This window comes from Halichondria panicea, chromosome 3 (genome assembly GCF_963675165.1).
Source record: "Halichondria panicea chromosome 3, odHalPani1.1, whole genome shotgun sequence".
NCBI classification, from domain to species: domain Eukaryota; kingdom Metazoa; phylum Porifera; class Demospongiae; order Suberitida; family Halichondriidae; genus Halichondria; species Halichondria panicea.
Window position 1 is genome coordinate 7,986,766 of NC_087379.1, and position 23,595 is coordinate 8,010,360.

The window sequence follows — 23,595 nt, forward strand, 5'->3', positions numbered from 1 at the left end:
TCAAATTAACAGTTTGCTGTGTGGAGGCAGTAACGTTGTGGCCAGGGCTGTCTCAGGTGATGCACTAGATACAAAACTGAAGGAATTTGACAAATGAGAAAAGTTGAGATTTCGTAGTCGTGGGTCAAATCGGTCCAATAGAGAGTCGATGATGGTTTGCGGGTGAGTGTAGTGACTGAGGAAAACTGGTTGAACCAGTAGGGGCACGTCTGACGGGTTCGTTATGCGGAGACGGTGAATCTATAGCAAAAGAACGAGTGTAGTAGGTAACTAAAGAGTGCGGTAGGGAACTAATGAGTGCGGTAGGGAACTAATGAGTGTGGTAGGGAACTAAAGAGTGTGGTAGGGAACTAAAGAGTGTGGTAGTAAACCAATGAGTGTGGTAAGCAACTAATCACTACATACTGTATATAATGTACAGTGGTGTACGGAGTGTACTAGCCTTGGGTGAGATTACATGCTATCAAATACTGTGACAGTGCCCATGCACTCACTTCTGCTGCCTAAGACATGACAGCTCTAGACTAATAATAAAGGGAGTAAGTGGAGGAAAAGAGGAGATATTGGAGGAGGTTACTGTGAGTGAAGTAACAAGACCAGGCAGCGTGTGTATACATGTTAGACTAGGTACCCTGACTCACTGATGTGTTTCCCACTGTGGTTGGCTCCAGTGTGACCAGCTTCTCCTTGACCAGGTTAGGCCAGGTCAGACTCACATCTACAGGCACTCGTACCTCTCCACCTCCAACAGAGCTCACTACAATACTGGCATTGAAACTGCAAGAGAGAGAGAGAGAAAGGTTGAACCATTTGCTTATGGCATCCCCAACAAGTACATTTATAAAAATAATTATAGGCTGGCTATGAGCAATTGTAACAATCAGTGCCACCTGACTTACATTGTACCTACGTACAGTATCCATATAGAAATTGATTTAAAGCAGCTAAAACCAGTGCTCTAAAATGCTAAACCGAAAAATATACTGGGGCTGTACATTTGTATATGCATGATTGTAGCTCTTCTGGGCACACACACATTGAACTGTAAGTCAGGAGAGGCTTACACTGTGCGTCCATCGTCCACCAGGCCCCTCCAAGAGGCCCACAGAGTGGTGAGTAGCTGTAGCTCTCGAGACGGGTCCTGGGGGGCTGAGTTAGAGGACCACAACCCCAGGGAGCTGGCCGGCTTTTTCAGATATACAGTGTCCCCCAGTAGGGGGTCAATCACAACAGAGCCAATCTGTGTGTGTGTGTGTGTGGGGGGGGTATGGTGAGTGTGTGAGTGTGTGGGGGGAGGGGGGTATGGTGAGTGTGTGTGTTAAGTGTGTACACGGCATGCACACAGGTCCCAATGAACGGTTTGTGTACAAAGCAACCCCTCGACAAAGGCCACCTCGGTTTACTGACCAAAAACATGCTCCCCAAAAGTGTCTGTTATAAAAAGAGGTTCCGTAATAGTACGTTCACAGTAACAATACGGTTCCGATTTATTACCTCAACTTTTTCCGTTGGTCTCAGTCGTGGCAAACCATCCACACTCTCTTCAAAGTATACCCGGGGGTCATCAAGGTCAGAGTTCACAGAGGTCACGTCGACAGCTTTATGAAACAAATTCCGTGCACTCAATCCGACCCTTGCCCTCAGGTAGGGGAAAATCCCCTTGAAACTAATTGCCCTAGGGCTCACTTTCAATCTACTCTCGGCCGTCTTGAAATAAACAGGAATGTGTAGAACTTTATCGAACGATGTGCTGACGATGACTTCCCCGCTGTAGGTACTGATGGTGTTTGGATTAGACACAGTCACGGTGAATTGGGCGCTGTGTTCAGGTTCGAGGGTGTGAGGGGGTGTGGAGTGGGCGGGAGGGTGGGGAGTGCCATTAGTGGTGGGGTGTACGTAGGACAGTTGGACACTCGTAAACGGGAGATTGGCACTCACAGAGTAGGAAATGATGGATATCTGCAGAGACAAACTAACGTATCAGCAGGCCATAATTATGAATTTGTACGAACACTGTACAAAATGTACGTGTAACAGAAACACTACTAAGAGTCGTTGTAAGGATTATGACGTGGCTCATGTACATCATAAATACATGTAGTCAGTTCGAGCAGCTGTGGATATGTGCAAACAACTTGTACATACCGGTATAAGTACAAGTGTACATAATTAAGGCAGATGACAGTAGCATTACATTGAGAGGACTTATTGTAACAAGGAGCACTTACTTGCACAGGGTTGATGTTGTGCAGTGTGAAGGTCTTGGAGACAGTGTCCGACTGAGAGAGCACTCCAAACTCCAGAGAATCCTCGTCACTGTTCTCCAACAAGTACTGCAACCAATTAACCAACTATCAATGATGTTGTATATACATTGTAGATGTACATCTTTCAACAGCCATTAACTTAAGTATTGTTGATCCAATGTCAATGTCAACAATTTTATGATTTTCTGAAAGCTTAGAAAGAGACCTTTCAAATGAAAATTTCGTTGAGGTATGTCAGGTTAGTAGCATACATACAGGAAATGACTAGTCTTCAACGTCCTACGTCATGGACCGGCACAATGATTTGATTTTGGGACTCATGATCCTTACCGACTTCCATGTGGATTCAAGCTGAAATCAAACAAAAAAGATGAATCGCGAGAGCTAAAGTTATCATAAGCACACCAGGTGGAAACTATCTTACATTGGACGTATTTGGCCAAAATGTAGCAGCAATTGCTGAAATAGATGAAGCCGAAGTCACTGCTGACAACCTAATCTCTGCACAGCCCTTCTCATGTTCTTATAATGGTACTGTCATGAACTCAGTTACGCGACCTTGATAACTACCAGTGCGAATGTAAAATGCTTCTACTACATATACTAAATTAATAACCTTGAATTTAAATACAACATATTTCTTTTAATTCGTAAAACAAGCATGTTTTCTTACGCTCGCCCCACAATGTTCAACATTCTCCTAGTATTATTATTGTCTGTCTCTTTCTTTGCAACCTCCCCTGGCAGAGTCTGCAGGAGGGCTGACAGTGACGACATTGGACTGCATCTCAAGATCCTGTCCCTCCTCGAGAACCCGGCCGTCATCGTGGCAGCTGCATGCTGCAGCCGGAGATGCCAACACTCTCAGAGAGTTCCTACGCAAACATCCCACAGAGGTGAGGACACGGTGTTATGTACTCTCTCTCCCTTCTTTCAAATTTGAGGACTCTTTCAGCTGCCATAACTTGAATTCCGTAGATCCAATTTCAATGATTTTTTGATTTTCCGAAAGCTTAGAAAGAGACCTTTCAAATGTTTTATATTCCAGCAATAAAACTATTTGTCAATTTGGTTATACGTGGATAATAAATAGCCCATGGTCCAAGGCGGAAAAATGACAAATTAGGGTCCCAACAAAAATAATGTTGGATTGAAACACACCATTTAAAAGGTATCTTTGTAAGCTTTCAGAAAATCATGAAATTTTTGAAATTGGATCATCAGAATAAAAGTTATAGCTGCTGAAAGATCTTCAACTACACCACCACCAACCCCGTTTAATTATTGCTTGGGAGACTCTTTCAGCTGCCATAACTTGAATTCTGTGGATCCAATTGCAATAATTTTTTTGATTTTCTGAAAGCTTAGAAAGAGACCTTTCAAATGGTGTCATCAAAGTTCATATTGCAGCAATAAAACTATTTGTCAATTTGGCCATACCGTGGATAATATAAATATAGCCCATGGTCCAAGGCCGAAAAATGAGAAATTATGGCCCCAACGAAATTTCGGATTGAAACACCATTTGAATGGTCTCTTTCTAAGCTTTTAGAAAATCATAAAATGTTTGAGATTGGATCAACGGTATTAAAATTATGGCTGTTGAAAGATGTTCCCTCTCCCCCTTCAGTTTAATCTTTAATCTCAGAATAGTACGATCTTTGGTTTAATCAATGGTTTGGGGATTCTTTCAGCTGCCATAACTTGAAGTCTGTGGATCCAATTTTAACTATTTTCTGATTTTCTGAAAGCATAGAAAGAGACCTTTCAAATGACATCACCAAAGTTCGTATTTGAGCAATAAAACTATTTACCACACCATGTATAATAAATAGCCCATGGTCCAAGGCCGAAAAATGACAAATTATGGCCCCGATGAAATTTTGGATTGAAACACATCATTTGAAAGCTCTCTTTCTAAGCTTTCAGAAAATCATAAAATTTTTGAGATTGGATCAACGGTATTAAAATTATGGCCGTCGAAAAATCAGGTCTGTTTTTAGAGCTGTTTTTCAGAAGTCGTAACTTGTGTGGGGAGCATCCAGTAGCTGTTTGGTAGTATGTGGGTGGATGTCACAATGTTTAAGTTATTCAAAAACTAATACCTTATGATGTGATTTGTGTTGCCCAGGTGAACACCAAGGCAGCTGGCAAGGCAGCCATCCACTGTGCCTGTGCAGCTGGCAATGTGGACGTGCTCAAGGTCATCATGGAGTTCGCCCCCAATGTGGAAGTGGGGGTATGTGCATCATTCTAGCCTCTGCTGTATACACTACATGTGTGTCTGTGGATGGTGTTATATTGTGCTGGTCTGCATTTCTAAATAGTGTGTGTTTCATTGCAGGCTGCTCGTATTGGGTTCCTACCGTGAGTACTTGATCATGTGACATGGCAGGTCCTGTCAATTGTGTATATATAACATGGAGTACGAAAATAAAAGTTGTGTTTTGTAGCTGGCTTTAATATAATTATGTCTATAGATATGACTGTATGTTTTTGTTTTAACAGGAGTGCATTCCTGGTTTTAAGATTAGACGTTTCTAACTCAAATTATGGTCTCTCAAAGTTAGCTCCGAAAACAGTAAAATGATCATATCAAGGCCCTAGTATACACTGCATGTATAATCCATACTCTTATCCCCCCTGCAGAGCTGTGGAGCACTTCAACCGTCGGTTTGTGGAGCACATCAACCTGCTCAAGGACGACGGGTACACTCCCCTCCACCTGGCAGCACTCAATGATCACCTGGACGTTATCACTGCCTTCGCTAAAGTGGTGAGTGGCTGGCTGTAGATATGGTCTTACATGTACATGTAGTACTATAGTATTGTCACAATTGTTAGAAAATGGAAAGTACAACCCAAGAGTCAAAACTTAGTGGAAAGCTTTATATTGCACAGATAATTATGTGACAATTTTAAGTTATTATACAGTGGCCTTTGTTGAGGAGTTGTTAAAATCTACATTATATAATTATTAATTTGGGACCTTGTGCCTGGCTTTTATTGCAGTTTAACTTTCTTCAGGTGTGGCCATTATAATCTGACCTCTCCCCCAACAGGTGCAGTGTGACCTCAATGCTAAGACCAACCAAGGTCAGACAGCACTTCATCTTGCTGTCCACCAAGGTCACGCTCGTATCATCGAGAGACTGGTGGGGTTCGGGGTAGACATGAATATTCTAGACAGTGATGGAGACACAGCTCTTCACATGGCCGTGGTCAAGGAGACAGTGGACAACCTCACACAAGAGACTCCTCAACTCAAGAAGGTAGGCTAGTAGGAATGCTAAAAGTTGTGGCTGTTCAAAGATGCTCTAGTTAACGCAGGGCCTTAGAGTCCTAGAGTTAGCTCTGTAACTAGAGTTCTGATGATCCAAATTCAACGATTTTATGATTTTCTGAAAGCTTAGAAATAGCTCTTTCAGATGGTATGCTCAAATCCCAAATTGGGAACTGGCCATAATTTTCTGTTTTCGGGAAGATACCGTGGGGAAGATACCGTAGCCCATGGTATTTTGTCAAAATCAAGCCCAAATTAGACCTTTGATTTTAACACATCATCTGAAACGCCTCTCTCTAAGCTTTAAAAAAATCGTAAAATTAATGGGATCGGACCATCGGAACTAAAGTTATAGCCGTTCAAACATATTCAAATTGAACGCTGTGTCGCATTATTACATGTATTTACCATTGTGTACACTGTGCTTAGATTGCACTGTGAACATACACGTATGCCCCTCCCCCTCTACCAGGTGAAAGACAGGTTGCCTGGTCAGCAGCTGAAGGCGGTTATTCCGTGCTTCCTAGTACAAGAAGGTTCAGAGATGTTCAAGACTAACAAGAAAGGCCGGAATCCATTGGAGGTTTGCTCACCTGACGTAGCAACCATCGTCATGGGCTTCGACAAGGACGGGTGAGCTGGGGACACAATTATATATAGCCACTTCATTGTAATTTCACTGAATTTATTCAATCCATTTTAAGACCTAAAATGCACTGTTGTTGGTAGCAAAAGCTCGATATAATTGCTAAATTTAACAGCAGTCCAAGGAAGTAGATAGCACAGCTGCAGCTAGTTGTGTACTAGGGTATGTACTAGCATACCTGTATAATGTTGTTGCTACTGTATAGATTTTGATTTTTAGTTATGTGTACTGAACTGCCTCCTTGCAGTGGAGGTGTGAAGTTCCATGGTAGTCTGAAATCACCTGCTCCCCCAGTGGTGGTTCAGGGCACACAGAGAGGACCTTTGGTGAGCCAGATACTGTTGCTTCTTTGATATACTAGCTTATAAACAGTACATGTTGTTAACTGTATCCACTCTGAATTAGTCTTGCCCTTGCATCCATCAGGTGTACCCTACTCCCTTGCGTACTGGCAGTGCCACCCACCACCCACCCACAGCCTCTCTACCAGTTGGAGTTATGATCCCTGCTGGAGCCACTGGAGGTGGTAAGAACAGTCTCTGTGCTGTACCTTAATTTGTCTCTTTGTTAGGGTGACCTTTCCAGTTATGTGTTTAGATACAAGTTTTGATAAATCTCATATTTTAAGTGGTCTTTACATGACTGTACTTTATATGGTTGTGCATATTGCACAGAACCAACTCTGAGCAATTGAATTGTATATCCATACCACCCCCCTCCAGGTAGTGTGGGTGTGGCCATTGAGCCGTGCTTCCTGTGTGAGGCTCCAGTGGACGTCAAGTTTGAGCCATGTGGTCACGCTGTCATGTGTGCAGAATGTGCACAGAGAGCCAAGAAATGCCCCACTTGCAAAGTGAGTACTACATAGCTACAATATAAAAGTTTCTACTTTATCCCAGTAACTTCCCAGATACAGTTTTTTTGACCTTCTCAAGTTGCATATGTTGAATTTTATGATTCTTCCTTACACAGGCTGCAGTCAAGACTATCTCCAAGCTGTCCAAGGTTTGTGTGATGTGTAATGAAGAGGAGGCCACAGCCACTGTCAAGCCATGTGATCACACCTTCTGTCCAGGTACTGGTACTTAATGATAGGTACATGTATCACTCAGAAACAGCCTCTCTGTGTATTATATAAGCCCCCACTATCCTCCACAGTCTCACCTTTCTTTCATATGTACTAGCTTTCATTTACTGTCTTCTCCCTCTCTCACTGTATAGAATGTGCCCGGAGGATGAAGACATGCTTCGAGTGTCGAGTGCTTATTACTGCAAAAGAGGGACTACGTACGTAAACTGCATTACAAGTTTTACACAAGCTGTGTTGCTTAATTAGATAACCTCTATAACTGTATAGTACATGCATGTACTTAGCAATATTGTGATTTTGTGTCAAATAATACCTCCCACACACACACACACACACACACACACACACACAGCCCCCGTCTCGGCCACCAGTGTCCATCCGCTGGCCAACCCTGACTCTGAATCTAATTGTCCTATTTGTCTGACAGAGCCTAAGAACACGGCCTTCCTCTGTGGACACCAGACATGCTGGGACTGTGCACAGAAGGTCGACCATTGCCCAGTGTGCAGGAAGTTTGTGACTCACAGAATTCAGTTGTTCCAGTGACAATTTAGTATTTATTTCGTTTCTTTCTTTTCTGACTTTGTATATCTTATGCAGACTGTTTTGATTTTATGGGCTCCGTTTTAATTGGTTTGTACACGTGCAGTGAACATTAGACAACTTTTGTGTGTAGTGTTAATTGTTGTTTCGTTATTTATGTCAATTATTAGTTACCATGTTTAATTGTATACTCTTTTGATAACGTTTGATAACGTAATTACATGAACAAAATTAAGTTAAACATTCTATATTGCATTATCTAGCTAGCCATAATTAATCCATATCCAGTAGACACATGCTCACATCCACAGATAGTCAGACAGAGGGGCACTTCCCGAACCAATCCATCATGTGACCATGCAGCACGCTCACAATGCATGACCATATCATGATCACATGATAGACAGCAGTTAGAGTTCCCTGTACGTAAAGAATGCATGCCAGGGAGACAATCATTAATTAGGGAATTAGAGATGGCTATAATTATAAGTATCCATTATGCACACCTCTACACTAATATTACACTGCCACCAATTATCCATAGAATCAGCTATACCATAAAGCCTGAGGCAGAAGAAGACATAAGAACCATGAATGAGTGTGCTTCACCTCTATAAATTTGTAATTTGGAGCTGTAGAGGTGCTTATGTTGACAGAGACACTTGTATTATAGGGCTGTGCCAAAGACATACTTCCTGGCGTGTAAATCAGCCACCATCCATATGGTTGTTAGTGAGAAGATTATGAATAATAGACACAGTGAATTGTGCCCCTCGTCAGGAGTGCACTCTTGCCCTCATGCATTTACATTATTAAGACAAGGAGTCAAAGACATTTTAAGTATTATAGTAATTAATTAAATTCCTTAAAACGTGCTGGTCTAGACCTAACAAGTCTTGTACTATTTACATGAACACCAGTGCAGTGCAGTAGCCAGGTGTGACCTCTAGATCTAGCTATATAGAGCTTGTAGGAAATTCCTTGCATTTGCAAAGCACCATACACCATAATTATCATGACTGTCTGCATGACTGTACAGATCTAAAGAAGTACAGGGTCCACTGACATTTATCATACATACCATATTGCTAGACTTCCATGACTGGAACTTTCTGGTAGCTATCATCCTCAATGCAGTAATGCTTGTTGTCTGGCATGGCCACATTGAGATATATTCAACAGAGGAGACCTCAAAACTGAGCTGCACTGTCCAAGTAGTCAGTCTATACTTGCACATCTGCAGGGAATCAAACCAACTCATAAGTTAGTATGTATATTGTATATCTTGATACAGCAAAGAATAGATTGGAATTTGAATTTGAATTTGAATGAGAACACAAACAAAAACACAGAATAACTTAGCATGGCAGTGCATGCTTACACAGTACAGTAAGGCATACTATTATGTGATGGATGGAGCACAAGTGAGGATAATTAGAAGTCAAAAGGCACCTGATTAAGAGTTACAGAGCAGTAGTCTGAGTAGACCAGCAGCTTTCCAGATTGCAAGGATTGTAATCTATTGCAGGATGTAAAATTAACATCCGGTCATTGCGTGGGCGAAAGGGGTCTATGCGGCGCTGCAGCACTTGGTTCTTCAGTCTAACGGCTTGGAGGTTAGGAGTGAAGAAATTTGACAAGGGAGTTCATCAAACTATCAGCTATCATCAACTATCATCAGTTATCAACAACTATCAAGCTCAATGGCCTCTGCACCTCTGGTTACGCCGCCGGCAGCACCACCACCAAGACTGCCGAAGACCCAGCTGCACTACTGGTCCACCAACAATCCAGTGAGTTTTGCATGATAGATCTATATATAGATGTTCTGTTCTAGCTAGAGCTATGCAGTAAGGATGCATGCATGTTCTAGCTATGCTCTAGCTATGCCAGCACAATCAATAAATTAATTATGGTTTTGTGCAGCCGATAACAAAGAAGCACATAGTGAGCGTTCTCCGGTTTGGGAAGAGGAGTTGGGCCACAGACAAGTTCTTGTGCCCACAATGCTATCTGCAGCCGAGTGGTCCGGTCACCGTAAGTCTAAATGCAGTATTACTCTATAGCTGCAGCCTAAGTCGATTTAATATGCTCCTGAAATTATCATGGCTACACAATTATTTTTTTAAAGCTTGCAATTCATTTCCACCCCACAGACTGAGTTCTGGTGGAAGGGTGAAGCTCATCTTGGTGTCGGGGACCACTCTATGCGCGAGGCTACACGCTACATCAAACATCTGCAGTTTGATCATCGTAAGTAAAATTATGCAACTTTACATTGTCGTAGTATTTAGTTCCCATGCTTACAGATTGATTTTAATGATATTAATGGGTTTTCCCGGGTAAATTTTCCGATTTTACTTTGCGAAATTTTATCGCCTATAATTAAATATAATATGTAGCTTGGACAGCATAATTCATTAATTAGCTCATTAAGTACTTTATAACAATAATTTTATATTGCTCCATTTCTTATTTTACAGACACCGGCGTTTCCAGTCCAACAGTGCTATTTCTTGACCACCAACTGAGAGATTTGGCCTATGCCCAGTGGCAAAGGGCTGTAAGGTTTCCCCCCATTGTTGCACGGGGGCCACCAGGGCCACCAGGTGTTGATGGTTTGGATGGGATTGATGGCGTGGATGGTGTGGATGGTAGGGCAGGGGTAGACGGGGTGAATGGTGTGGACGGGGTGAACGGTGTGGATGGTAGGCCAGGTGTGGATGGTAGGCCAGGGGTAGACGGGGTGAATGGTGTGGACGGTGTGGATGGTAGGCCAGGGGTGGACGGTGTGGATGGTGTAGATGGACAACGTGGAGAGAGAGGAGAGAGGGGAGAGAGAGGACAAGGATTGGACACCAGAATGATAGAATCATTAATGGCACAAAATGTAAGTTGAATACATGCATGCATGCATGTGTATGTCCTGAAAGTTCCTTACAATGAGGAAAAATTCCTTACAAATAAATTAATTTTATTGTGTATTACAATCATTGATTATTTTTTCACCGTGTCCTTTTCTTGCAGAGAGCGTTAACAAAAGTAGTACATCTACTCGCGGGACTACTCCCTCAACCTTTACCACCCACGGTTGAGGAGGCTTTAAGAGGGCTGACGACGGCTAGTGCTATGGAGGGGGCCGAAAATCCTAGATCAACTGTCGTCACCACCCCTCGTGGCCCTGTCGTCACCACCCCTCGTGGCCCTGTCGTCACCACCCCTCGCGGCCCTGTCGTCACCACCCCTCGTTGCCCTGTCGTCACCACCCCTCGTGGCCCTGTCGTCACCACCCCTCGTGGCCCTGTCGTCACCACCCCAAGTGGCCCTGTCGTCACCACCCCTCGTGGCCCTGTCGTCACCACCCCTCGCAGCCCTGTCGTCACCACCCCTCGCGGCCCTGTCGTCGTCACCACCCCTCACGGCCCTGTCGTCACCACCCCTCGCGGCCCTGTCGTCACCACCCCTCGTGGCCCTGTCGTCACCACCCCAAGTGGCCCTGTCGTCACCACCCCTCGTGGCCCTGTCGTCACCACCCCTCGCGGCCCTGTCGTCGTCACCACCCCTCACGGCCCTGTCGTCACCACCCCTCGCGGCCCTGTCGTCACCACCCCTCGTGGCCCTGTCGTCACCACCCCAAGTGGCCCTGTCGTCACCACCCCTCGTGGCCCTGTCGTCACCACCCCTCGCGGCCCTGTCGTCGTCACCACCCCTCGCGGCCCTGTCGTCACCACCCCTCGCGACCCTGTCGTCACCACCCCGAGTGGCTCAGGGTCCAACGCTGGACCGTCTGCTAGTTCATCACGTAAACGAAAGAGATCACCCGCAACGATGAATTTACATTACGACTATAAAAAAAGGTAAGCGATTTCATGTGAAGAGTACTACAACAAATTTCTAAAAGGCCATGCATGCACTTCATATTTTGTGCATCTTATATACTTGTGTAAATTTCATCTCTTTCCCTTTCATACTTGCAGGAAAAATTTCGATGCTGCGCATGAACTTGAAGACAGGGGGAGGGGGGAATAATTGTATAGTGAGTTGCTTGAGGGCAGGCGGGGGCCATATATGGGTGTTTCAATAATTCATACTTATATAGGAGGGACCTTTTCTTTTAAATATACAAACTAGATTTTCGATGTTGTTTGGCTGGCATATGGATTGTTCTGTATCTTGGGAATTCTTGCCTATAATTTGTAGTTACGTTGTTATGCGGTATAAAGGTTCTTCTTGTGTATAATATAGTGTTAGTGGGATGGTGCTTGGATTATGGATTGGCTTACTTCTATGGTGACTCTAGTTACTGCTGTATGTTATGTATAACGGCTTCTTCTTGACTATAATTATGGAGTATTTCATTTGGTTTTCTCTCGCTGATTACGTATGTCGTAAAAAAAAAAAAAAAATTGGCAGACCATGTGCTACCCTTTTTAGTTTGAATTATTAATGCTTGTGCACATTCTACAACATTGTGTGCATCAATTACTGTCATGCATGGAGTCATCTGCAGTCTATCATTTGCTGATATTCATATCTCTCTCTACAAAACCTTTTGTAACCAAGCTTTGTAGCCTCTACAAGTCTGTGCATATCATAATTACTCTCATAACCGAACAATTGTCTTCCTATAAAAACATAATTACATCTTGTATCAATTTTTTCTCTCATAACCGAACAATTGTCTTCCAAACATAGTATTACCTCTTTCTCTCATAACCGAACAATTGTCTTCCCATAATTATTATTTCTCTCTCTCTCTCTCTCAACTCCGAACAATTCTCTTCCGAACATAATATTACTTCTCTTTCTCTCATAACCGAACAATTGTCTTCCCATAATTATAACATAATTATTTCTTATTCTCTCTCTCTCAACTCCGAACAATTCTCTTCCGAACATAATATTACTTCTTTTTCTCTATAAATTACGAACAATTCTCTTCCTATAATTCTTGTGCTAAGATGCCATGTCATGTCATACTCCATCTTCCATCCATGTATGTATGTATGTCAATTCTCAATTGTTTTTGTGCATCCTAAGCTATCTATCTACAACTGCACATCTTTCGGTGACGACCAGCTGGGACTAATGGAACATCTCGAAGACCCTGGATCAATATGCAGTGCAGTGCAATGAACTCTCAAACAACTCTAATATAAGCACTTCTATCTGAACACTATACGCAGCACTGCGTGGGACGTGTCTACTGTGGTAACCCCCTGATGATGCAGAAGACTCCTGGTTATATACCGTATACTGAAGAACTCTTCAATCTATGACTATTCTACCTGGTGTACTCTCCATCATTGTCGTGGGCAACATACATTTCCAATGGCAGCCCCTCAACTCGAATTTGTGGCCACCAATATTCTCAACACTACTGGTTAAATTTTGATGCTGGAAAAACTTTTAACACTCGTCACCTCCCCTGATGATCGAAACAAAGGACTCTAAAAATCGTGGATGATCAAGTATGGTAACACAACACTCATATTATCATGCATGCAAGCCATGCACTGTCTCTCTACTCTCATAATTATAACTGTATCATGGAAGCGCACTGACTCTCTACTCTCATAATTATAACTGTATCATGGAAGCGCACTGACTCTCTACTCTCATAATTATAACTCTATATATCATATCATGCACACTGACTATATCTATCTATGGGGTCACTACTCATAATTTAAATTTATATATAATTTGTAGTAATGTGGTCTGCCATTAATAAAATAAACGATTTGCTAATAATTATATTGCCTTGCTTTAAGCTCCTTCTGGACTACAGCTAGCTGTGGACGTTGTGTTGTGTCTCTGTGGAGCTTGATGTTCTAGGAATTGTACTTGTGTCGATGATGTGTCTCCGTGGCTTGCTGTTCTGGTGACTGTACTTGTGTCGGTGGACGTTGTCTGTGTTGATTGTCGGGCTCGTTGTTCTGATAGTGGGCTGTACTTGTGTCGGTTGATGTTGTTGGCTTAAGTTTGTTCTGCTCGGGACTGTGTCTACTGTAGAGCTTTGGTTGTTTGGTACGTTACACTGACTTGTGTATCTCCTTAAGCTTTTTGATGTATCTCTTTTTTTTCATACGGTCCTAAAAGCCTAGGTAAAAAAAGCAATTGAGAAAAAATATCCCAACTTTTTTGTAGGATTTATGCCTGCCCCTTGACCTGCCTGCCCTCTAAAACTGCAAACTGCATGGGGGAGAATAATTATAATGCATGCATTGTATTAATTACTGGAAGCATTTATCTAGTATAGATAGCTAGTTAACTTTTAATTTCCGAGGCATTGCAACCGCGTTGAGCAGCTGAAATACAGTCAGTTTGATTGCTCTATGTTCGGCTATATACGCCTCGAGGCATAATCTGTTGCAAGATGGTGGGCGCTGCAAGTTTGCTGCTCGGAACTAATCCTGTCTCCGTCAACTTCTCCGTCGACATCTCTCTTACAAGTCCCTCTCATCAAGTCTCTCACTCTCATTAAGTCTCTCTCATCAATGACCAACCAAGAGGGTATTGGTGTCTTAATTAATTGTGCAGGGGTATGTTTTCCTAATTGGTCTGTAAGGGGGTTGTGCATTCTTCTGTAAGGGGTTAGTTCTCAAAGGGGTTGTATATGCCTCTCTCTATATTAAAGGGGGCTTGGTTGTACTGATGCCTCCTAGCTCTAAGGAGACTTGGTTGTAGATCTACTGATGCCTCCTAGCTCTAAGGGGACTTGTTGTACTGATGCCTCTCTATATAAGGAGGTTTGGTTGTACTGATGCCTCTCTAAGGAAGTTTGTTGGTTGTGCACTGATTCCTCTGTAAGGGGGCTTGGTAGTGTATGCCTCTCTCTAAGAGGGTTGTGATTCCTCTGCAAGGGGGTTTGCCTCTAAGGCGGTTTGGCTGTGTAATTCCTCTGTATGGGGATTTGGTTTGTGTTTGTTGTCTCCATTGGTGGTTGGAACGGTCATGGAATAGCACTGGTGGGCTGGATGCTTCGGACTGCAGGTAGCTTGTAGCCCCTCGTGTAGAGTGGTCTATTCGACTGCAGATAGCATTGTCTGGCCAGCTCAACTCCTTCGTCTGTAACCGTCGAGACCTCCTACCGCTCTTCACGACCCTGCAGCTGAGGTACCATCATACTATCTATATCTGCATGCCCCCCTCCAAAGCCATTGCATTGCCTCGCCTGTGTTAATTAGGTTAGGCCAATTTTTTTGTGTTTCTACACTTGTAGTTTGATTTGTTAGGTATATTATTATAGATAGCTTTTTTTTTCTTTTCACATAATCTTGCACCAGCCAGATTATCAGATCCATGAGCATTAGTATAGATCTAATACCCTCAAAGTGAGGGTAATGATTCATATATACTATACTCTTTTTGTGTAATCACTGTGTTTGTTTTTTTTGTTCGTTATCAGACCAAATTCTCCAATTTAGGCCAATTAGTAGTTGTAGTTCTGCACAGCCACTGTGTGGTTGTGCAGTTTAATTTTTCTTTGTGTACTTACATTTATATAAATATCCCTACATACTCGTTATAGAAGTTATAAGAATCAGGCTTTATCACAATTAAATGCATGCAAGATTATCAGAACCACCTTAATATAACCAAAAAAAAAAACCGGGTAACACCACCAAAAAAACCTTTTTTTATTTTAGAGTAAGAGCTTTCATTCGTGCGTACTTTACTTACTTTGTGTTCAATCTTGTTCGTGCTTTTTTAGGATAGTTTAGTTTTTTTGTTTCTGTTCTATGTTTGTCTTGTCGGCGAGGCTTGTATGCAATTGGTGGCGGGTGGTGGTGGCCTCTGCAATGATCACGCACACATCACATGACTAGTCACCACACAGGGGATACTAATCCCGGGGTCAATGCTAGGCTCTACACTCACTCTTACCAATGGCTGCAAAGCCAACTGAACTCAGGCAGTCCAGCTCAGAGCGAGCTCTTGTACTAACCAATGGCTGCAAAGCCAACTGTCCTGCTCAGAGCGAGCTTATCTAACCAATGGCAGGAGCACAAATGAAGTGCCTATTGCCCAATTCAAAGCCTCTTACTGAATGTTGGCTAATAGATCAGACTACTCCCAACAAAGGAGAATGTCACTTAACCAATGACAATGACAATGGCACAATATGCCTGAAAGCCTTAATCAAGAGTTGCTGCATTGACCCCAGGGGTGTACTTATCATGCAATATATCATGTGTCATGCAGTGTGTATCACCATTATGATGCAACATGTGAGTATATTGTAGTCAGTAACTGCCTGCATGATTGAGTTACCTATATCATCACTGATCATCGTAACGGTGACTCAGATTTGAACCCCTCCTAACCAGCACTCTCAGTGTTGCTCAGAGCGAGCTTAGGCTATTAACAGCACAAATCAAGTGCCTGTTATAATTTTAACTGACTAAGTGTGTTGCCACTTTAAGCTCTATGGAACTATGCTCTCTATAATCATATAGATCTAGCAGCATTGCAGCAGTGGGTCAAAGCACCAACTGTCGGCTGTGGTTGCTACCATGGCAACACTCTGTGTCATACATATAATTATAATTGTACTTATCCACTCTCTGTATATCTTTTACAAGAACAGATGATCACATGAGCAACAGAGCTGCTTCGTTGGGAAAACACTGCATGCTGTCAGTGACAGGAAGAAGAGCACGGCACCTGTCTTGGCCTGTGTCAAGATCAATATGCCCCAGGGCACTGTACTGTGTCTTGTCTGTTGCTTGCTTGTATGCAGCCCATGCTGGCTAACCAGTGTCATGTACATGGTTGTGTGCATGTGCAATACTTTTTCCACAGGTTGCCATGTTAACAAATAGTTAGCCTGATCTGTATTGATTTGCTTTCAGCTTCATACGCCTCTGAAGGTTCAGTTCATGAGCCTGTCTCTCCAGTATACATAGTGATGGTGGCCGCTGTGACCCGTCAATTGCAAACCAGTTCATCCACTATTAAGTTCCAATTGTGTACTTTGTATTATCGTGTTTCTTTACGCTTACCTGTGAATGGTCATGTGTGTACTTCTAGTACAAGCCCCCCAAGAACCAACAGTAAGCTCCATTGTGTACTTTGTAACCTCTTGATTTCAGCCCCGTGTGTGTGCGTACCTCAAGAACCAACAGTAAGCTCCATTGTGTACTTTAATTTGTAACCTCTTGATTTCAGACCTGTGTGTGTGCGTACCTCAAGAACCAACAGTAAGCTCCATTGTGTACTTTGTAACCTCTTGATTTCAGCCCTGTGTGTGTGCGTACCTCAAGAACCAACAGTAAGCTCCATTGTGTACTTTGTAACCTCTTGATTTCAGACCTGTGTGTGTGCGTACCTCAAGAACCAACAGTAAGCTCCATTGTGTACTTTGTAACCTCTTGATTTCAGCCCCGTGTGTGTGCGTACCTCAAGAACCAACAGTAAGCTCCATTGTGTACTTTGTAACCTCTTGATTTCAGCCCTGTGTGTGTGCGTACCTCAAGAACCAACAGTAAGCTCCATTGTGTACTTTGTAACCTCTTGATTTCAGACCTGTGTGTGTGCGTACCTCAAGAACCAACAGTAAGCTCCATTGTGTACTTTGTAACCTCTTGATTTCAGACCTGTGTGTGTGCGTACCTCAAGAACCAACAGTAAGCTCCATTGTGTACTTTGTAACCTCTTGATTTCAGACCTGTGTGTGTGCGTACCTCAAGAACCAACAGTAAGCTCCATTGTGTACTTTGTAACCTCTTGATTTCAGACCTGTGTGTGTTTGTGTACCTCAAGAACCAACAGTAAGCTCCATTGTGTACTGTGTAACCTCTTGATTTCAGACCTGTGTGTGTGCGTACCTCAAGAACCAACAGTAAGCTCCTTTGTGTACTTTGTAACCTCTTGATTTCAGACCTGTGTGTGTGCGTACCTCAAGAACCAATAGTAAGCTCCATTGTGTACTTTGTAACCTCTTGATTTCAGCTCTGTGTGTGTGCATACCTCAAGAACCAACAGTAAGCTCCATTGTGTACTTTGTAACCTCTTGATTTCAGACCTGTGTGTGTGCGTACCTCAAGAACCAATAGTAAGCTCCATTGTGTACTTTGTAACCTCTTGATTTCAGACCTGTGTGTGTGTGCGTACCTCAAGAACCAACAGTAAGCTCCATTGTGTACTTTGTAACCTCTTGATTTCAGACCTGTGTGTGTGCGTACCTCAAGAACCAACAGTAAGCTACATTGTGTACTTTGTAACCTCTTGATTTCAGACCTGTGTGTGTGCGTACCTCAAGAACCATCAGTAAGCTCTATTGTGTACTTTGTAACCTCTTGATTTCACACCTGTGTGTGTGTGTACCTCAAGAACCAACAGTAAGCTCCATTGTGTACTTTGTAACCTCTTGATTTCAGCCCTGTGTGTGTGCGTACCTCAAGAACCAACAGTAAGCTACATTGTGTACTTTGTAACCTCTTGATTTCAGACCTGTGTGTGTGTGTACCTCAAGAACCAACAGTAAGCTACATTGTGTACTGTGTAACCTCTTGATTTCAGCCCTGTGTGTGCGTACCTCAAGAACCAACAGTAAGCTCCATTGTGTACTTTGTAACCTCTTGATTTCAGACGAGTGTGTGTGTACCTCAAGAACCAACAGTAAGCTCCATTGTGTACTTTGTAACCTCTTGATTTCAGCCCTGTGTGTGCGTACCTCAAGAACCAACAGTAAGCTCCATTGTGTACTTTGTAACCTCTTGATTTCAGACCTGTGTGTGTGCGTACCTCAAGAACCAACAGTAAGCTCCATTGTGTACTTTGTAACCTCTTGATTTCACACCTGTGTGTGTGTGCGTACCTCAAGAACCAACAGTAAGCTCCATTGTGTACTTTGTAACCTCTTGATTTCAGACCTGTGTGTGTGTGTAACTCAAGAACCAATAGTAAGCTCCATTGTGTACTTTGTAACCTCTTAATTTCAGTCGTGTGTGTGCGTACCTCAAGAACTAACAGTAAGCTCCATTGTGTACTTTGTAACCTCTTGATTTCAGACCAGTGTGTGTGCGTACCTCAAGAACCAACAGTAAGCTCCATTAATAGTTCTACATGTGCTGTGGAATATTCTGTCTCTTTTTGATTTCAGAACAGTGTGTATGCGTACCTCAAGAACCAACAGTAAGCTACATTAATAGTTCTACATGTGCTGTGGAATACTTTGTTTCTTTGATTTCAGACCAGTGTGTGTGCGTACCTCAAGAACCAACAGTAAGCTACATTAATAGTTCTACATGTGCTGTGGAATATTCTGTCTCTTTGATTTCAGACCTGTGTGTGTGTGCGTACCTCAAGAACCAACAGTAAGCTACATTAATAGTTCTGCATGTGCTGTGGAATATTCTGTCTCTTTGATTTCAGACCAGTGTGTGTGCGTACCAACAGTAAGCTACATTAATAGTTCTGCATGTGCTGTGGAATATTCTGTCTCTTTGATTTCAGACCAGTGTGTGTGCGTACCTCAAGAACTAACAGTAAGCTCCATTAATAGTTCTTCATGTGCTGTGAAATATTTTGTCTCTTTGATTTCAGATCAGTGTATGTGCGTACCTCAAGAACCAACTACTAGTAAGCTCCATTAATAGTTCTACATGTGCTATGGAATATTCTGTCTCTTTGATTTCAGACCAGTGTGTGTGCGTACCTCAAGAACCTACAGTAAGCTACATTAATAGTTTTACATGTGCTGTGGAATATTCTGTCTCTTTGATTTCAGACCAGTGTGTGTGCGTACCTCAAGAACCAACAGTAAGCTACATTAATAGTTCTGCATGTGCGGTGGAATATTCTGTCTCTTTGATTTTAGACCAGTGTGTGTGCGTACCTCAAGAACCAACAGTAAGCTCCATTAATAGTTCTGCATGTGCTGTGGAATATTCTGTCTCTTTGATTTCAGACCAGTGTGTGTGCGTACCTCAAGAACCAACAGTAAGCTCCATTAATAGTTCTACATGCGCTGTGGAATACTCTGTCTCCTTGATTTCAGACCTGTGTGTGTGTGTACCTCAAGAACCAACAGTAAGCTCCGTTAATAGTTCTTCATGTGCTGTGAAATATTCTGTCTCTTTGATTTCAGACCAGTGTGTGTGCGTACCTAGAACCAACAGTAAGCTCCATTAATAGTTCTACATGTGCTGTGGAATATTCTGTCTCTTTGATTTCAGACCAGTGTGTGTGCGAACCAACAGTAAGCTACATTAATAGTTCTGCATGTGCGGTGGAATATTCTGTCTCTTTGATTTGAGACCAGTGTGTGTGCGTACCTCAAGAACCAACAGTAAGCTCCATTAATAGTTCTGCATGTGCTGTGGAATATTCTGTCTCTTTGATTTCAGACCAGTGTGTGTGCGTACCTCAAGAACCAACAGTAAGCTCCATTAATAGTTCTACATGCGCTGTGGAATACTCTGTCTCTTAGATTTCAGACCTGTGTGTGTGCGTACCTCAAGAACCAACAGTAAGCTCCATTAATAGTTCTACATGTGCTGTGGAATATTCTGTCTCTTTGATTTCAGACCAGTGTGTGTGCGTACCTCAAGAACCTACAGTAAGCTACATTAATAGTTTTACATGTGCTGTGGAATATTCTGTCTCTTTGATTTCAGACCAGTGTGTGTGCGTACCTCAAGAACCAACAGTAAGCTACATTAATAGTTCTGCATGTGCGGTGGAATATTCTGTCTCTTTGATTTTAGACCAGTGTGTGTGCGTACCTCAAGAACCAACAGTAAGATCCATTAATAGTTCTGCATGTGCTGTGGAATATTCTGTCTCTTTGATTTCAGACCAGTGTGTGTGCGTACCTCAAGAACCAACAGTAAGCTCCAATAATAGTTCTACATGCGCTGTGGAATACTCTGTCTCCTTGATTTCAGACCTGTGTGTGTGTGTACCTCAAGAACCAACAGTAAGCTCCGTTAATAGTTCTTCATGTGCTGTGAAATATTCTGTCTCTTTGATTTCAGACCAGTGTGTGTGCGTACCTAGAACCAACAGTAAGCTCCATTAATAGTTCTACATGTGCTGTGGAATATTCTGTCTCTTTGATTTCAGACCAGTGTGTGTGCGAACCAACAGTAAGCTACATTAATAGTTCTGCATGTGCGGTGGAATATTCTGTCTCTTTGATTTGAGACCAGTGTGTGTGCGTACCTCAAGAACCAACAGTAAGCTCCATTAATAGTTCTGCATGTGCTGTGGAATATTCTGTCTCTTTGATTTCAGACCAGTGTGTGTGCGTACCTCAAGAACCAACAGTAAGCTCCATTAATAGTTCTACATGCGCTGTGGAATACTCTGTCTCTTTGATTTCAGACCTGTGTGTGTGCGTACCTCAAGAACCAACAGTAAGCTCCATTAATAGTTCTACATGTGCTGTGGAATATTCTGTCTCTTTGATTTCAGACCAGTGTGTGTGCGTACCTCAAGAACCTACAGTAAGCTACATTAATAGTTCTACATGTGCTGTGGAATATTCTGTCTCTTTGATTTCAGACCAGTGTGTGTGCGTACCTCAAGAACCAACAGTAAGCTACATTAATAGTTCTGCATGTGCTGTGCAATATTCTGTCTCTTTGATTTCAGACCAGTGTGTGTGCGTACCTCAAGAACCAACAGTAAGCTCCATTAATAGTTCTGCATGTGCTGTGGAATATTCTGTCTCTTGATTTCAGACCAGTGTGTGTGCGTACCTCAAGAACCAACAGTAAGCTCCATTAATAGTTCTACATGCGCTGTGGAATACTCTATCTCTTTGATTTCAGACCAGTGTGTGTGTGCGTACCTCAAGAACCAACAGTAAGCTACATTAATAGTTCTGCATGTTCTGTGGAATATTCTGTCTCTTTGATTTCAGACCAGTGTGTATGTCTAGTATAAGCCCTCCTAGAAACAGTGAGTTCCCTGGTGATAGCAAGCTAGGGTGTGTAATCCGCTCGCCTTAAAGTACTCCAAAATATGAGAAGAGACGAAATTGCTAGTAAAGTGTTTAAACATTGCCTAGAGAAGGAACAATGAACTGTACACTTGATTATAATTATTGTTATTTTAGCATTATTTGTTTTGTGCCTGTTATTTATGAATCGGTTTGCTTGTATTATAATTTGTGAATGTCTTGATACATAATTTGTATATAATTATGTGCAGTATCAGTAACGTATTTAATTATTATGATGGTTATAATTATATATCCCCATGCCATGCACGGATTGTTGGCTGTGTATATTGTTTATACCTTATATCACCTCATGTATTAATATTCTGTCTACATTCCTTGTATGTACCGTTATCATTCTATTATAGCACCAGCCTCGGTTAGGACGCCCTCTTTTATAACGCCTATAATTATACTACCATATAAAATCACGTACATTGTTTTTAGAAAAATAATTATTTTTTACTGGTTCTATAATTAGAACGATTACGGTATGCATGTATAAGTATACATTACCCGGCAGGTCATAATTGTTAATGGTTAATTCATATAATGCCAAGACACAATAATGTCATCAGCTAGCTACTAAACACATACAGCTCTCAAAATGACAACTGAACGATCTACTAGTAGCTACACGATAACAATAATAAACTAGATAGCTGGCTAGATAATCACTCGCTAAAATGCTGATACTAGAGCTAATAGCAGACAACTCAATTGAAATGAGGTTAAGTTGAAATCGTTATCCAAAATTCATAGTCCAAATCGTTGCAGAGGTCAGAGGGGGGCTTTACTCAGTCTTGCTTAGTGGGGGTTCAGATATCTGTTGGGCCCAGGAAAGAAGTGTTGAACTATCAGCGTTGCTCAAGCTCCAGATACTTTTGGTTCTCAAAGAGGTCATAGGTGGTGGCTGAGAGTGTGGTGTCCTCGGAGGGTGAGGTTGGGTCGGTGGTGCCACTGCTGATAGGTAGGGGGCTCATATTGGAGGTGATGTCATTACTGTAGAATGGAGCAGTGTCTGTTGACCACATGTTGGGGCTGTCCCAGTTAGGGCTAGTGCTCTGCAGAGAGATCATGATCAGATAACACACACAGTTGTACAATGTAGGTCTGCTGAAACATACAGTACTTGCATGCAGTACAGTACAAGTTTGTGTGCGGTCAATGTACACTATAAAAAAGGATATCGTATTAAACACGTGTATCAACTTCCTATCATAAAACACACCACCCACCCACCACACACACCCACACAATACCTTCCTCATCCACCGCCCACACACACACACACACCACCCACACACCTTCCTCATCCACCGCCCATGGGGGGAGGTCCAGCACCACCACCAGCACCCTTACCAACACGACCAATACGTCTCCCTTGATCAGCACTGCACACACAAAGGTAGGAATAATAAATACTAAAATTGGACACAATACAAAACAAAACAGTATAAGAGACACTAGAGAGCAGGGGAGGGTTGAAACACACTGGCATGATCAGGGTGTGTGTAACTTACAACAAGACAAAGAAGTTAATGACAGCCCAGAACAAGTCAACGATACCGTCCACACTCAGCCATGACCTGTTCTCAAGGACTTTACCTGCACACAGTAGAGTATGGAGTGTGTGTCAGCTAATATCACACTCACACTTACCTCCTGATAAATACACCATAGCTTCCTTGAATCTTCTTGTATGGAACTACTATAGTACTAGCCAATCAGTCTACAATCAGCTCTTCTATATTGTATGGAGACTACACCCATTCTACTGTGGGCAGTAGAAAGGCGTGGTCTCGATCTTGT

General features: G+C 42.5%; 2 protein-coding genes and 2 long non-coding RNA genes across 9 annotated transcripts; 1 reads left to right on the top strand and 3 right to left on the bottom strand.

Moving 5' to 3' along the window:
• Positions 1-3,092, bottom strand: LOC135333166 (transmembrane protein 131-like). Its single transcript, XM_064528077.1, has 6 exons — positions 2,952-3,092; positions 2,229-2,333; positions 1,495-1,959; positions 1,065-1,240; positions 642-777; positions 1-240 (listed from the first exon to the last, which is right to left on the bottom strand). Exons 1-6 carry the CDS (start codon positions 3,090-3,092, stop codon positions 1-3), a joined length of 1,263 nt encoding a protein of 420 aa, XP_064384147.1.
• Positions 2,575-8,031, top strand: LOC135334152 (E3 ubiquitin-protein ligase MIB1-like). Of its 6 annotated transcripts, none has more exons than XM_064529221.1 (13): positions 2,575-2,847; positions 3,015-3,163; positions 4,399-4,506; positions 4,612-4,634; positions 4,917-5,043; positions 5,330-5,539; positions 6,023-6,183; positions 6,444-6,522; positions 6,623-6,722; positions 6,919-7,049; positions 7,169-7,271; positions 7,418-7,483; positions 7,639-8,031. In XM_064529221.1, exons 3-13 carry the CDS (start codon positions 4,477-4,479, stop codon positions 7,830-7,832), a joined length of 1,224 nt encoding a protein of 407 aa, XP_064385291.1. In that variant the 5' UTR covers positions 2,575-2,847; positions 3,015-3,163; positions 4,399-4,476; the 3' UTR covers positions 7,833-8,031. The 6 variants fall into 6 exon arrangements, with proteins under 6 accessions (XP_064385291.1, XP_064385293.1, XP_064385295.1 ...); XM_064529223.1 differs by having other exon boundaries at positions 2,575-2,839; XM_064529225.1 differs by having other exon boundaries at positions 2,575-2,815.
• A 38-nt stretch (positions 8,032-8,069) lies between these two features.
• LOC135334172 (uncharacterized) lies at positions 8,070-9,422 on the bottom strand. Its single transcript, XR_010394209.1, has 3 exons — positions 9,282-9,422; positions 8,911-9,066; positions 8,070-8,249 (listed from the first exon to the last, which is right to left on the bottom strand). It is a non-coding gene; the product is annotated as an uncharacterized LOC135334172 (long non-coding RNA).
• Positions 9,423-22,313: 12,891 nt separating this feature from the next.
• On the bottom strand, positions 22,314-23,587 carry LOC135334170 (uncharacterized). The gene is made up of 4 exons (XR_010394207.1): positions 23,446-23,587; positions 23,307-23,391; positions 23,091-23,177; positions 22,314-22,847 (listed from the first exon to the last, which is right to left on the bottom strand). It is a non-coding gene; the product is annotated as an uncharacterized LOC135334170 (long non-coding RNA).
• Between the last annotated feature and the right edge of the window lie 8 nt (positions 23,588-23,595).

Coding starts and splice junctions, on each gene's coding strand:
- LOC135334152 (XM_064529221.1), top strand. CDS start 4,477: ATGGAGTTCGCCCCCAATGTGGAAGTGGGG. Junction 4,635..4,916: donor GCTCGTATTGGGTTCCTACC/GTGAGTACTTGA, acceptor TCCCCCCTGCAG/AGCTGTGGAGCACTTCAACC. Junction 7,484..7,638: donor TACTGCAAAAGAGGGACTAC/GTACGTAAACTG, acceptor ACACACACACAG/CCCCCGTCTCGGCCACCAGT.
- LOC135333166 (XM_064528077.1), bottom strand. CDS start 3,092: ATGACGGCCGGGTTCTCGAGGAGGGACAGGATCTTGAGATGCAGTCCA. Junction 1,241..1,494: donor GACCAACGGAAAAAGTTGAG/GTAATAAATCGG, acceptor ACACACACACAG/ATTGGCTCTGTTGTGATTGA. Junction 241..641: donor CCACAGTGGGAAACACATCA/GTGAGTCAGGGT, acceptor CTTTTGCTATAG/ATTCACCGTCTCCGCATAAC.